This window comes from Astyanax mexicanus, chromosome 16, assembly GCF_023375975.1.
Source record: "Astyanax mexicanus isolate ESR-SI-001 chromosome 16, AstMex3_surface, whole genome shotgun sequence".
Taxonomy (NCBI): domain Eukaryota; kingdom Metazoa; phylum Chordata; class Actinopteri; order Characiformes; family Acestrorhamphidae; genus Astyanax; species Astyanax mexicanus.
The window spans coordinates 15,812,838-15,824,273 of NC_064423.1; the positions used below are offsets into that span (position 1 = coordinate 15,812,838).

An 11,436-nucleotide genomic window follows, 5' to 3' on the forward strand; every position below is an offset into this window, starting at 1 on the left:
CCCCCCCTCCCTCCTTATACGTTCTCCTGTTTCAGGAAGCCTGCTACTGATCCCATGCTGGCATTTTTCCCAGGATACCCCTCACCCCTCCCTCCGACACCCATCTCCTTTTCTCCAACTCTCCCCTGTCCCTCCACCCCTCCCCCACTCATCTCTTCCTCCTGTCCGCTGCCAGTTCCCAAGACAAACAAAGACTTTAGTTTGTCTGTGCTCCAGCGGGGGTCAGAGCCAATGAATGGAGGGGCCAAAGCAAGGGCTCTCTCTCTCTCTCCCTCAGCCTTTCTCCTTCTTTAGAGAATCACTGCCCTGTTGTCTTCACTTCATATGTGTGTGTGTGTGTGTGTGTGTGTGTGTGTGTAAGTAAGTAAGTAAGTGTGTGTTTATAGTGTGGTGTACCAATCCAGTAACTACTTGCCAGTTTTAAGGTTCACTTATGAAACAGTAGAAAACAAGGGTTTAATAAACCACTATACTGTAATACAGTATTACTATTGTATATCTAGTACAGTAATGTACTTCTAGAGTATATTAGTGCATTCTTGCAAACCAGAACACTTTTATATTTATATTTGTGTTGAGTTTTATAGCCATATCAATACATTATATGAATTATTTATTTAGATTAAATATGCTGTTGTGGTTAAGATAAGATAAGAGACAAGATAGTCCTTTATTAATCCCACAATGGGGAAATTTGCAATGTTACAGCAGCACAGAGGAAAGGACAGAGAAACAGGTCAGGGAAATGTATAAACAAATAATAATAAATCTATATATACAAAAGATTACAGAAAAAAAATAAAACTACTAAAAATAAAGTAAAGAAAAGTAGGTTACTGTCCCTTTAAGAGTTCTGTTCTGATTGGCTGTGTCAAACAATAGGTCTGAATGGAAACACTCCTTATAACAAGTGACATCACAAAACAATAGCTTATACCAACTAAATAAGAGCAAATACCCCATACAGCTCTTTTTTATTTCAAATTGAATGAAATCTGATAGAGGTCCATAAAAACATACAGTATGATCTAAATATAATAAGAAGGAAAATAAGAAAGGTTTGATTGGGAATTGACACAAGTATGCATAAACTTGCTTTCCTCACTGCCCTATAAAAATGCTCCCAGAGGCTACTTTCGGGAAGTGTACCTCTTGGTGAAAGACCAATGACTGCTGAACATGCTTCTTAAAGAGTTTGGGATCAATTGGGGGCTGGATTAGAGTACGAAAGACCTCATGTGCCTCAACTGCTGGTGCGACGATCTGGAAAGTCATCACACACAACAATCACTCAACCCTAGTAGTGATAGTGATAGAGGAACACTAACAGCTAACACTAACAAGCAACCTCATGTGTTGCCCCTTATAAGCAAGGCTTCCAACTACCATTTTTCAGCAGGATAATGCTCCTTTTTCTCAAATAAACATATGTTTTTGCTGTATGTAAACTTTTCTATACTGTATTTTATCACATACATACCGTATAGAGCAGTGGTTCTTAAATATTTTAGATCATGTACCACCCACAATCAAGCTCAAAAGTCAAAGTATCCCCTAAAAGTCATCCACAGAAAAAATGACTATGCAATCACACATAGGAGCAAACTATATGGTCAAAAAATGCAATGTGTAATAACGCAACAATAAATGAATGCTATTGACATGTAGCTATACTCCAAATTCATTCCAAATATAAATACTGCAAAATTACTTTCCCTTTTAAGTTTGTGACACTAGGAGAAAATTCTGTTTTTATCTGACAGGGACAATATGTCATTGTCTCCAGTGAAACCAGGCAAATTGTAAAGATCCAAATATTTGGACATCACCTGGTACCCACATGCATGGGCTTGTCCAATCTTTTGTTTTTGATACATTAAAAACATTTATTTGGATGCACACCCCCTTGGTGTGCTTCACGTACTACAGTTTGAGAAACAAAGTATATAGAGTATATCATGTGTACAGAGGGCATTTATATTTACTGACTAATATATAGTTTTGTCTGATATATGGCCCTTTGATAATTATTTGTAGATAATCTGTGGGAGCTGTCTGAGTAGTAGAAGTTGGACGAAATATGATAAATAAAAAATATAAAATAGAAATATATAAAGGAATAATACAGATGTAGTAGTTTATGTAATTATACATTATGTAATAACTGTTTTAAAAACATGCATAAGAGAATTATAAGATAAAATTTGTTCCGTCTAAGTGTTCTTATGGGGGTTAATCATATCAAAAATTCATCTCACGACAGGACATTTTCACACCCTCTAATCCCCAGCAGTACAGATGTGCTGCATGTTTATGATTTTACATGTGGTAGTTTCAGCAGTTCAACCCGAGTAATCTGTGAGATAATCTGCGTGACGTAGCGGCCCATCAAACACAAACAGCAGAACTGGACGCGGGCCCGTCAGGTTAATACACAGCGTTTATTTAGCATTAGCTGGTGGAGAGAGGCCTGGCGGATGGCAGATGGTTTGTTTGCTGGTGTTGTGTGGGCTTTGATCGGGTCTGGTAATGCCAGCGCAGGCTAAAGCTGATTTGAGCGGACAATGACTCCATTAAGTGAGACGTAAATATGAGGCCTTTTTTTTCATGGTTCATGCGGGTTTGTGTGTGTCCGGGGTGGATTTGTTCACGCACAGCCTCCTCCCTCTGTGGTCACATGCCTTCAGTCTTCAGGCTGTTTATAGAAAAACAAAACACCTGACTGTAGACTGAGCCAGGCCTTTATTTATTGTTAAATCTGAAGTACGCTTTGTGATTTCGGATAAATATCTGGCTAAAAGCCATGATTAGTCAGCTTGTTCTTATTTTCCCATTCAGAAATCTGATATATGACATATATGACATATGTATACAGTATTGGGCAAAAGTTTTAGGCACCAAAGCAAATTACACTAATCCATTTATCTCAGCAGTATGAAAGTGCTTGTACCTGAAAAAGGCACCACATACGATTTAAACAGATGCAAATAAACATACATACAGTAAAACATATCAAGGAATTCTTATTTTTGACTAAGTATTGTATGTTATATACTGTGAGCCAAGCTGAAGAACAAAGTGTAGTTCCACATTTCTCCTGGATGCTCCTGAGCCAGCATGTGTATATTATGTTCAGTTCCGTCAGCAGCTCATCTGATTTACCACATTTACCAATTTACCAAACCAGTTGTTGATATGATGAGAACTAAAATAACTCTATTAAACTCAGATAAGGAGAGATTAGATGTTTTAAGGAAAACAGTGCTGTAAAAGCTCTGCTTTTTGTAAAATTGCTGTTTGAATTTATTGTAATGCTAGTGTTTTACTGAGCTTATAAACACTTACTTCATAGATAAGAAGCTTTTTTTACTTTACTGAAATTCCCACAGGTGCCTAAACCTTTTGCACAATACTGTATAATCTATGGAATTCTCTCATATTTATCATAATGTGTCACATATTGAAATTGACATTTTTGTCATGTTAAAATACACTATGTAGTACCAGACAATTTATTTTCTTTTTTCTTTTTTTCCTACATTGTGAAGTCATCCAGACAATGAATGAACACATAAGAAATCATGTAGTAAACTTAACAGTGATAAACAAACCAAAATACTCTGTGACGCATTTAGGTGGCTCTTATCTGTGGTGCCGTTGAGTTGTGGTTTCTGAGGCTGATAACTCTGATGAACTTATCCTGTAACTCTTAGTTTTCCTTATCTGGGACGGTCCCGATGATCACCAGTTTCATTTTAAAGTTTTATATGTTTTTTTGCGACTGCATTTAAGGATACTTTAAAAGTTCTTGATTTTTTCTTTTTCAGACTGACTGACCTTAATTTCTCCATTTTTTGATCTTTATTTAGTTGAGTAGTTCTTGCCATTATATGGATTAGAACAACTTTACAACTCATGCCCTCAACAAACAGATTAAGAGGCAAGAAGTTAAAGTCATTAACTTTTGATAAGGCACAGCTGTTTTAACTAAACGCCATTCCAGGTGACTCTACCTCATAAAGCTGACTGAGATTGAAAGACTGAGTGTCTAAAATATAAAAAACACTTTTTTGTTTAATAAACGATTTCATATATTTTCTTGATAGTTTAGGTGACTTAAGTATTAATCTACAATGCAGTACAGTACTGGTACTGTACATTCACCAAGCAGCTGTAACGTTAATACTATAACAACATAATTAAGATTTAATGTTTTTTTTTGTTTTTTTTGTTTTAAAGATATGGTTGACCAATGTACTGTATATATGTATGTACAGTCTGTGTAACATGATATATATGTATATATAGTTGTTTTTAATGTATGTATGTGTAACGTAATTATTATTTACTTACTACACTACATATTTTCCAAATACACAGATCAGCCTTAACATTAATACCACCTGCCTAATACTGAGTAGTTGCACCCTTGTTGCATCCAATACATCAATTTATTGACTGGTGTCATTGAAACCAGGTGATCAATACTTTTTACTTCATGTTTCTTTAGTTTTATTCTACAGCTGATCAGTGTATATGCATTTACATATCCAGAAGGATCCATATTATATAATGTGCACGTATGCTACTCGCATACATGTATATGTATTACAATACATATTTACATATACAGTATTAACACATATTTTGTATATGCCCAATCCTTTTTGATATACGTTTATAAATCATGTGAGCATATAAATATATTAGATTTGCAAATGGTTCAATCTCATTCTAGTGGTTGGATAACAAGTAGTAAATGTTCTTCCGTTGTACAGGGTGAACTGATTGATGAGATACGTGATTAATTGAGCTCTTGGCTCGGAGAGATCCATCTTGTTGAATGCAGGAGTGAAGAGGAGCTGAGATGTTTCTTTACCTCTCTTTTTCTCAGAACAAAAGCTCCGTTAGAGCAGATCCTGTCTCTACATGTCTCCAGACGGGTGTTTTCTTTGGCTTGCTAACAGTTCCTCTTGTGGAAGGAGGGCAGCAGTGACCACATTAAAAAAGAGAGCAGGAGAGAGGGAGACAGACACACACTGGAGCTCTTAGTGTGTAATAAATCATTCATGGTGCCTAAAATAGCTTAGCCTGCACTGGAGTTCTTGTCTAAACCTACTGATACTACATATTGTATCACAGACAACCCTGTCAGCCTTGTACGTTCCAGCAAATCCTTTTGCTCCACATTTTTTCTGGACTGTTTCAAGCTTCCTGACAGTGTTGCAACCATTTCTTACAAGTGTGGTTTGAATCATATGAACCTTTGTCTAACATTCCTTCCCTGAGACCCGACATTCCAGACACACATGCACTCCTGCTGTGGAGATCGGCAGGAAACGCTTTCGCAATCATACGTTTTTCTCTCCCTCTTCCTTCCAGGAATGAGGAATGTAGGAGCCAGAGAGAGAGAGAGGGAGAGAGGGAGAGAGGGAGAGGTGGAGAACAAGGAGAACAGGGACAGCTGCATATGTTTAACCAGGCATGGCTGGACCAGGCATGTACTCACATGCACCTCCTTTCTTGGTGTTTTTAGAACAGGCACCAACAAAAAACCACAGTGACTACATCACAGTTACTCATGTATTATAAACCCTGAACTAGACGCCAAGTCAGGGCCTTCACCTCTAAGATAGCCGGTGCTGTGTCTAGAGGAGAGCTGCTGTAGACTTTAGACTGTAGATCTTACAAGGAGGCCAAACGCTAATCTCAGATTACTCCTTTAACAAGATATTCCAGCTTTTAGCTATATTATAAAGAAATAAAAAAATTGTTTCTGGATTAACTTCCTAAACTACAGAGGAACCAAAAGAATTAGCATATCTTAGATTAGTTTACAAATTCATATGATGACAAAGAACCAACTACTAGTCTTATATTATTCCAAATGTAATCTGTAAAAGAACGCCACAAAAACACTGGGTCAGATTCATGTTCAAATTTATCTTCCAAATCTAGCTGTGAACAATCTGTAAGAACCCCAAACATATCAAAAATATATAATATAAAAAGTATGTTACAAATGTAGATTTCAAAACTAGCTGTTGTAACCTGTTGTTAATTATCACTGGAAAATAAAAAAAAATCACATAATCACATATTATTTTACAAATTCAAGTTCTAAAACTAGCTTAAAAACCGTAAATTACCAGTTAAAATCTCCAGAAAAAGCACCTAATCTCAGATTATTTTATAAATATAGGTTCTAAAACTCTCTGGTAAAACTGTAAATTGTACATAGGAACTCTAAAAAACACATACTCTCTGATAATTGTACAAATTCGAATGACAAAACTGGCTGTAAACAGTAAACTGTACCACAGAACACTAAAAACACCTAATCTTAGATGTTTTAATTCATGTTTCAAAACTAGCTGTTCCAAATGTACATTATCGGTTGCAATCCCATAAAACACCTACTCACTGTTTATATTACAAATTTTGGTTCTTAAACAAAATTTTCCAACTGTTAATGATTAATAAGAATCATAAAAAAATCTGATCATATTCACACCTCATTTAACAAACGTAGGTTTCAAAACTTCCTGTTATGACCGTAAGAACCCATAAATGACCTAATAGCTCATTGTTTTAAAATGCTGGTTACCTAAACTATATGTTTCAACTGTGAAGTATAATTAGGATCCCACAGATCTAATTTATAAATTCAACTTCCTCAACTGTCTGTTCCAACCCCTGAAATATTATAAGGAACCAAAAACAGCAAATAAACAAAAGACTTGGATTCAGATTAGCTGCTACATTCCTAAACCAGTTGTTCCACTCTCAAACCATTACAAGGAACCACAACAGATAAACACCCAACTGATCTCAGATTCGTTCAGAAGCTTTCAAGCAAGAATCACCCAGTCACTCCCGCATGATCTCACTCTGTAAAAAGTGCTGTATAGCTGCACTGGTTTGGTTGTGGTCAGCTGACTCGAGGGGTTGGGATTTGACTGACCCACATTCTGCTCAGTGCTTGGGCTACAGCAGCTTTTAGTCATGCTTCTGGGTTTTTCTCCAGGGAGCCAGGTCTATCAATAGCCACCCATGGTCGTGCGAAAGAATGCGGCCGTACAAGACCTGAGGCCTGGCCGGCTGGACCCGGCTCGCATCTTGTGCCAAGTATAGGCAAAGTCGCTGCCTCTAGGGAATTGTATGTTGAGCTTGCTGTTTGCTTCTGGACATCAAGTGTAAACAGCTGACATTGCTGGGGTCAGCTGTACAGCAGCTAAGAGCTGGAGCTTGTTTGTATTATTAGTAACTAAGTAATTATAGTAGTAATCATTTGATTATGTGTCATTTATGTCCAAATAAAACACTCTGACTACACTACACTACAATATAATCTTGTGGAACTCTAGAGCTTTTACATTAGGACTAATACCTGATTTTTTCAGTGTGTACAACACAACATTATGCGTCATTTATTTCCAAATAAAATACTCACACTACACTACACTACACTTACACACACTACAATAGAAGCATGTGGAACTCTGGAGCTTCTGCATTAGGATTAATATCTGATTTTTTTGCAGTGTGTAATGCCTCAAACTCCTGTTATTTTCCTGATTATACATACTTCATTGACCAGAAACAATAATCAGTACCTTGCAAAAGTGAGTAAGCCCTCACAGTAGCCCTGGTGGGTGATACTTGAATATTTTAGCTGAATCATGAGTGGTATGTGGCCTTAAATGTTTGAGAACCACTCCCATAGTATAATGACTGTTAGAAGAAACCAGTTCTGGTTCTAATTTTTGTAAAAGAGATCTAAACAAACATTTAAAATGGTAAGAGAGATTTGACATTAGTCTTTCACACTTAGAGGTCACTTCTACACACATTGTTCTTGGTTCTTTGGTAAACCACCACTGGTTATTTTATGGCATCCCTCAAACAACCCTCTGTAGCACCTTTATTGGAACATAGGAGATCTTCTCCATGTCATTACAAACTAAGGAATAGAAATTGTTTAACTTTCCAAAACTATTTATCAGAACTTTCATTAGAAGTTTCCATTGTGGATCTATTTTTTTTTTTTAGAAAAGTAACAATATGCCAAAGTATAACAAAATGTGCAGAAACTCTGTAAAACATATCTTAATACCTTTTATAAACTTTAAAATAACCCAATTTGAGCATAACATAAGTAAATAAGACGTCTTTCTCTCATGTTAAACAGCCCTAAACAGTCTGAGTCAGGCTGGGCTTTAGAGTCTGCACTGAAACTAAACCCCACATACCACACATGCTTCAGGGCACAATGGCTCATTTTACAACAGGCCGGCTGAAGACAGAAAGTGTTTCAGTAGAACAGAGCCTGAGCACTTTAAGCATTTCTTCTCTTTTCACTGGTATTGTTCTCAGGCACGGGTCTTCCCAGGTTTGGCTGGATTTAAAAGTAAGTGTGGGAGGGTTGTCTACTTTAAACTGTGCATTTAAGATAATGTATTTCGATAGCTGGAATTTTCTTTGCAAGTTTGGCTCTCAGAATGTGTAGCAGGTCTGAGTCATAGTCTGACAGTAGTCATAAAAAACAATGTTACATCACTTTCGAAACTTGAGTAATATTTCTCAAAACAGGAGGAAGTAATTTGCATTTTGTGCCAGCAGATTCCTGAACAATACTTTAGCTACAGTCTAGCTTCAGCGGCCGAGATGTTTGGTCTACTCAGAAGTGTGTCGCTGGAAAGAAACATAAAACAAAGCAAAATCATTTCACAAAAGTTTAATACGTGATCACCACGTAAATTGTCATCATAGTAAATACCAAAATACATAGATTCATAATGCAACATCAGAGGCAGTATGTACAAGAACAATGTTACAAATGTACAGGTCTTTTTAAAACAAAGACAGAGAAAACCAGCACCCAAAGTCTGGTAGACCGTTGTTGTGGTCAGTTCTTACATCAGCGTAACATTTAACTTTGTACAGATGTCATTAGCATAACATTTCACACTCGTCACCCATTCAGACTGCTGGAGTACTGAATGAAGCGACCACCCCCCTCTCTCCACTGCAGGGCTGTAAATGTTCAAATTCACTCCAGTGGCCTCCTCATTCCTTTGACACGGCAGGGCTCTACGTAGCAGTACCAGCATGTTCACATTCTTTCCTTTACAAAGGCATGTCCAAACACACCAGGCCCAGTTTGTGCTTGGTAGCACCACTTATGTAGGGGAAGTCCCATACCACACACATACATGCCTCACCACGTGTTATGGGGGGAACCCAGTCTAGAAGTACAGCACAAAAATGGCCATGTGTGAATGTTACAGGTTTCCTTTTTTAAAACCACACTTCCACCAAAGTTCTGTGATTGGTTTTTAAAAGGCCACGATGGCCGTGCTCCAAGGGTTCAGGTTCTTTAGCATTTGGTCACAGCAGATCTGCCCTGACCCTGAATCACTGTCTTCTGTTTCTGCTTCAGGCTCAGAGCTCTCCTTGGTTAAAAGTCCTGAAAAACTAGAGCCAAAGATTGTGATGAGATTAGAGACATTGCCCGTGTCCATCTCCTCCGCTTCCTCCTCAGAGGAGTTTGAGGAAGTCACCTTTGTCCGTTTTACAGGAGAGTCATTGCTGGCTGTCTTCTCAGCAGTGCGCTTCCTGTTTGAACAAGAGTGAGCTTTCGGTGGTTGCTGTGAATTCCCTTCTGTGACCGTGGCGGGGTTAGCATCCGCCTCACAGTCCGAAGAACTCACTTCAGCTCCTTTAGCTTCACATTGAGATTCACAGGTCACAGGAGAAGATGTGAGAGAAACATCAGTAGTAGAATCCTCTGAGGAAGACTCCTCTTCGGCCTGATGTTTGGAGTAGACGCTGTGGAGATCTGTGGAGTCTTCCACAGCCTGGCTGGTGTGCTGAACCTCAGGATCCTCTGGAACCACAGGATTCTGGTTGCAGTCAGTTGATGGGGACAGAGATTCCTCAGGGGCTGGAGTGAGTGGCTTCTCCTGGTTGGAATCCATCAGCTCCCACTCCTTGGCCTCAACATGCTGGGTGTTGAGGCAAACCCCACTGTAGTAATCACTCAGATACACTTGGCGTGCACTTCTGAGCACCAGAGACACCAGGAGGTTTTTGTGGAGCTTGATGCCTCCTCGTTGAACCCGGGAGTTGTAAATTTTCCCCAGGGAGATACTCATTATCCGATGGGCCTCCACTTTATACTCCATGGTCAGGCTCGATTCAGGAACACTCGAAGCAAAATAAATACAAGCAGTTTCAAAGTTCAGCTCCAGTCAGAGAAGGCTTGTCAGCAGGCTTGTTCTCCTTCAAGTGTGAGTCTCATTGAAACATTGTCCATCCAAAAACGTCAAAAGAAATGGTCCAACAAGCTTTAGAAACACTCACTTGGTCTTCAAGTAGTTTTTAAATGAAAATAAAACCTATTTTAAAATAAAAGAAGCCTTACAATTCCTCTAATTTAGGAAAAAATATGGTTCTCTACTCGTTTTATCAACTTGATACGATAAATAAAACCAACCGCCACATTTCTGTGGTTAAAGAACGTAATACTGATAATTCTATGTTATTGGGTTATACTATAAGCCTGCATTACCTTCCGTACGGTCTCTCTCACCCAACAACAGCCTAGAGAGGAATGAGACCGTTTCTATATTTAGACCGCTTTTATACCCGGACGTAACGGCTACGCTGACCAATCACATCGCGCGCTGAACGCCACCGACGCTGTCAACCACGCCCCGCGAAACCACTGCGGACCAATCGGAACGCGGGATGCAGATTAGTCATATTTAAATACTAACGTGGGAGAAAAATTTAAAGAGACCGAAATGTTTTTAGGCTGAGCAACCGAATTATTACTAAAAACATCAATGAAAAATTAAATAACTAAAAAAATTACGTGTAAAATTAACAGCAGTATTTTTGGGCTCTTAGACTGTAATTATCTTCTGATGGTGGCTATAAACACTGAGGATCTGTATTATCATTTATAAAACGACTGATACGAGTCTAAAATCATGCTTACAAACATAAATATAGCTAAAACGGTGAAATGGTGGTTTTCTTTTTAAAATACAACTCACTTTGTAAAATCTCACAGACTGTGCTATTTTAAGGCGTGCAATGTCTTGTTTTTGACCGCTGTTAAATAAAAATGGCCGTGTCCCCTTTAACTCTCCTTGCTTTCAGCCAACATCCTGGACTGATGTAATGGTTTGTGTCTCCTACAGGCGGGTCACGTGGTCCTATTGTGCAAATCCTCTGCGGTGTCTGAGCAAATGTGAATGGGAGCCGTTAGTGAGGGGGAGGGGAGGCGGTGTTTTGTTTCAGGACCCAGCTAAAGCCCAATGTGACACCAGACTGAAATAGCTGAACGCCTCGCGAAGGCTTAATACATTTAAATACGCAGCGGTCCTCTGGTAAACAATTCCAGGTTATCTTTCCCACTGTGTGCTC

The 11,436-nt window shown here is 38.5% G+C and overlaps 1 protein-coding gene across 1 annotated transcript; it reads right to left on the minus strand.

The window, feature by feature from the left end:
• Window positions 1-8,722: 8,722 nt before the first annotated feature.
• Window positions 8,723-10,632, minus strand: ier5 (immediate early response 5). Its single transcript, XM_007240086.4, has one exon. It carries the CDS (start codon window positions 10,185-10,187, stop codon window positions 9,339-9,341), a length of 849 nt encoding a protein of 282 aa, XP_007240148.2. The 5' UTR covers window positions 10,188-10,632; the 3' UTR covers window positions 8,723-9,338.
• Window positions 10,633-11,436: the final 804 nt, after the last annotated feature.

Excerpts from the sequence above, each read along its gene's own strand:
- ier5 (XM_007240086.4), bottom strand. The coding sequence starts at position 10,187 with ATGGAGTATAAAGTGGAGGCCCATCGGATAATGAGTATCTCCCTGGGG.